Below are 939 nucleotides of genomic sequence, written 5' to 3'. Positions count from 1 at the left end.
ATTCTCTTTGATTTAACAAAATAACTCAACCTACAAGGTTTCTAGAGGCTTCCTTCCTCTCTAGAACCTGCTGGGTTGTCTTTGTTTTTTTAAACTAGATGACGGGGTGGTAAATGTATAAGGATACACTTTTCAAAGTAGAGAAATGAGGATAAAAACGACACACATTTTGAGCGCGGGATGGCCACACCTGATTCAACCAATCAATGTTAGCATCACTCCAAATGATGATTGGTTGAATCAGCTGTGTAAGTGATGGGCTGGAGTACCCATCCTCCCCCCCAGAGCCTCGGTAGCTACCCCGGTACCAGGGCTGGGACCCACTCCCGCCCCATAGTACCAGGGCTGGGACCCGCCCCCGCCCCCCTCAACCAATCCCTCTTCTAGGCCTTGGAGAACGTGGTTGACGAGGAGGAGGTACCCGGTTGTGCTGGGGACGAGGAATTGGCGTTGTTGTGGTGGTGGTTGTTGTTGTTGTTGTTGCTGTTCCCGTGAGCGTGGACCTGATTGTGGCCGTGCTCGCCGGGGCCACCCTCCGGGCCCCAGCGGTCGTGGCAGCGGCGCCGGGCGTTCATGAAGAAGTTGGAGACGGTGGAGAGCTCCAGGCCCAGCTGCTGGGAGATGGTGATCTGCATCTCCTTGGAGGGGCGGCGGTTCTCCCGGAAGATGGCGGCCAGGGTGCGGCGCTGCAGGTCGGTGAAGACCAGACGCTGCTTCTTGGGGAGCATGTTTCGTTCCCGGCCCTGGTCCTGCTCCTTACGCTTACATGCTGATGAGGGGAGAGAGGGGGAGAGAGGAGAGAGAGAGGGGAGAGGGGGGGGAGAAGGGGGAGAGAGGAGAGAGAGAGGGGAGAGAGAGGAGAGAGGGGGGGAGAGAGAGGGGGAGAAGGGGGAGAAGGGGGAGAGAGGAGAGAGAGAGGGGAGAGAGGGGGGGAGAGAG

General features: G+C 57.8%; 1 protein-coding gene across 1 annotated transcript in view; it reads right to left on the bottom strand.

Annotated features, from left to right (window-relative positions):
- Window positions 1-383: 383 nt before the first annotated feature.
- Window positions 384-939, bottom strand: part of onecut3b (one cut homeobox 3b) — a gene marked incomplete at both ends in the record, with an annotated part of 13967 nt that continues 13411 nt past the window's right edge. Inside the window, one exon of the mRNA XM_084447284.1 lies at window positions 384-769. Coding sequence (XP_084303410.1) covers window positions 384-769 — 386 coding nt within the window. The remainder of the gene's footprint in view (window positions 770-939) is intronic.

The sequence above is a fragment of the Borostomias antarcticus genome (genome assembly GCF_949987555.1).
Source record: "Borostomias antarcticus genome assembly, chromosome: 12".
In the NCBI taxonomy this organism is placed as follows: Eukaryota; Metazoa; Chordata; class Actinopteri; order Stomiiformes; family Stomiidae; genus Borostomias; species Borostomias antarcticus.
Note: the sequence above shows the minus strand (reverse complement) of the source record. Positions and strands in the feature narration are given on the sequence as shown.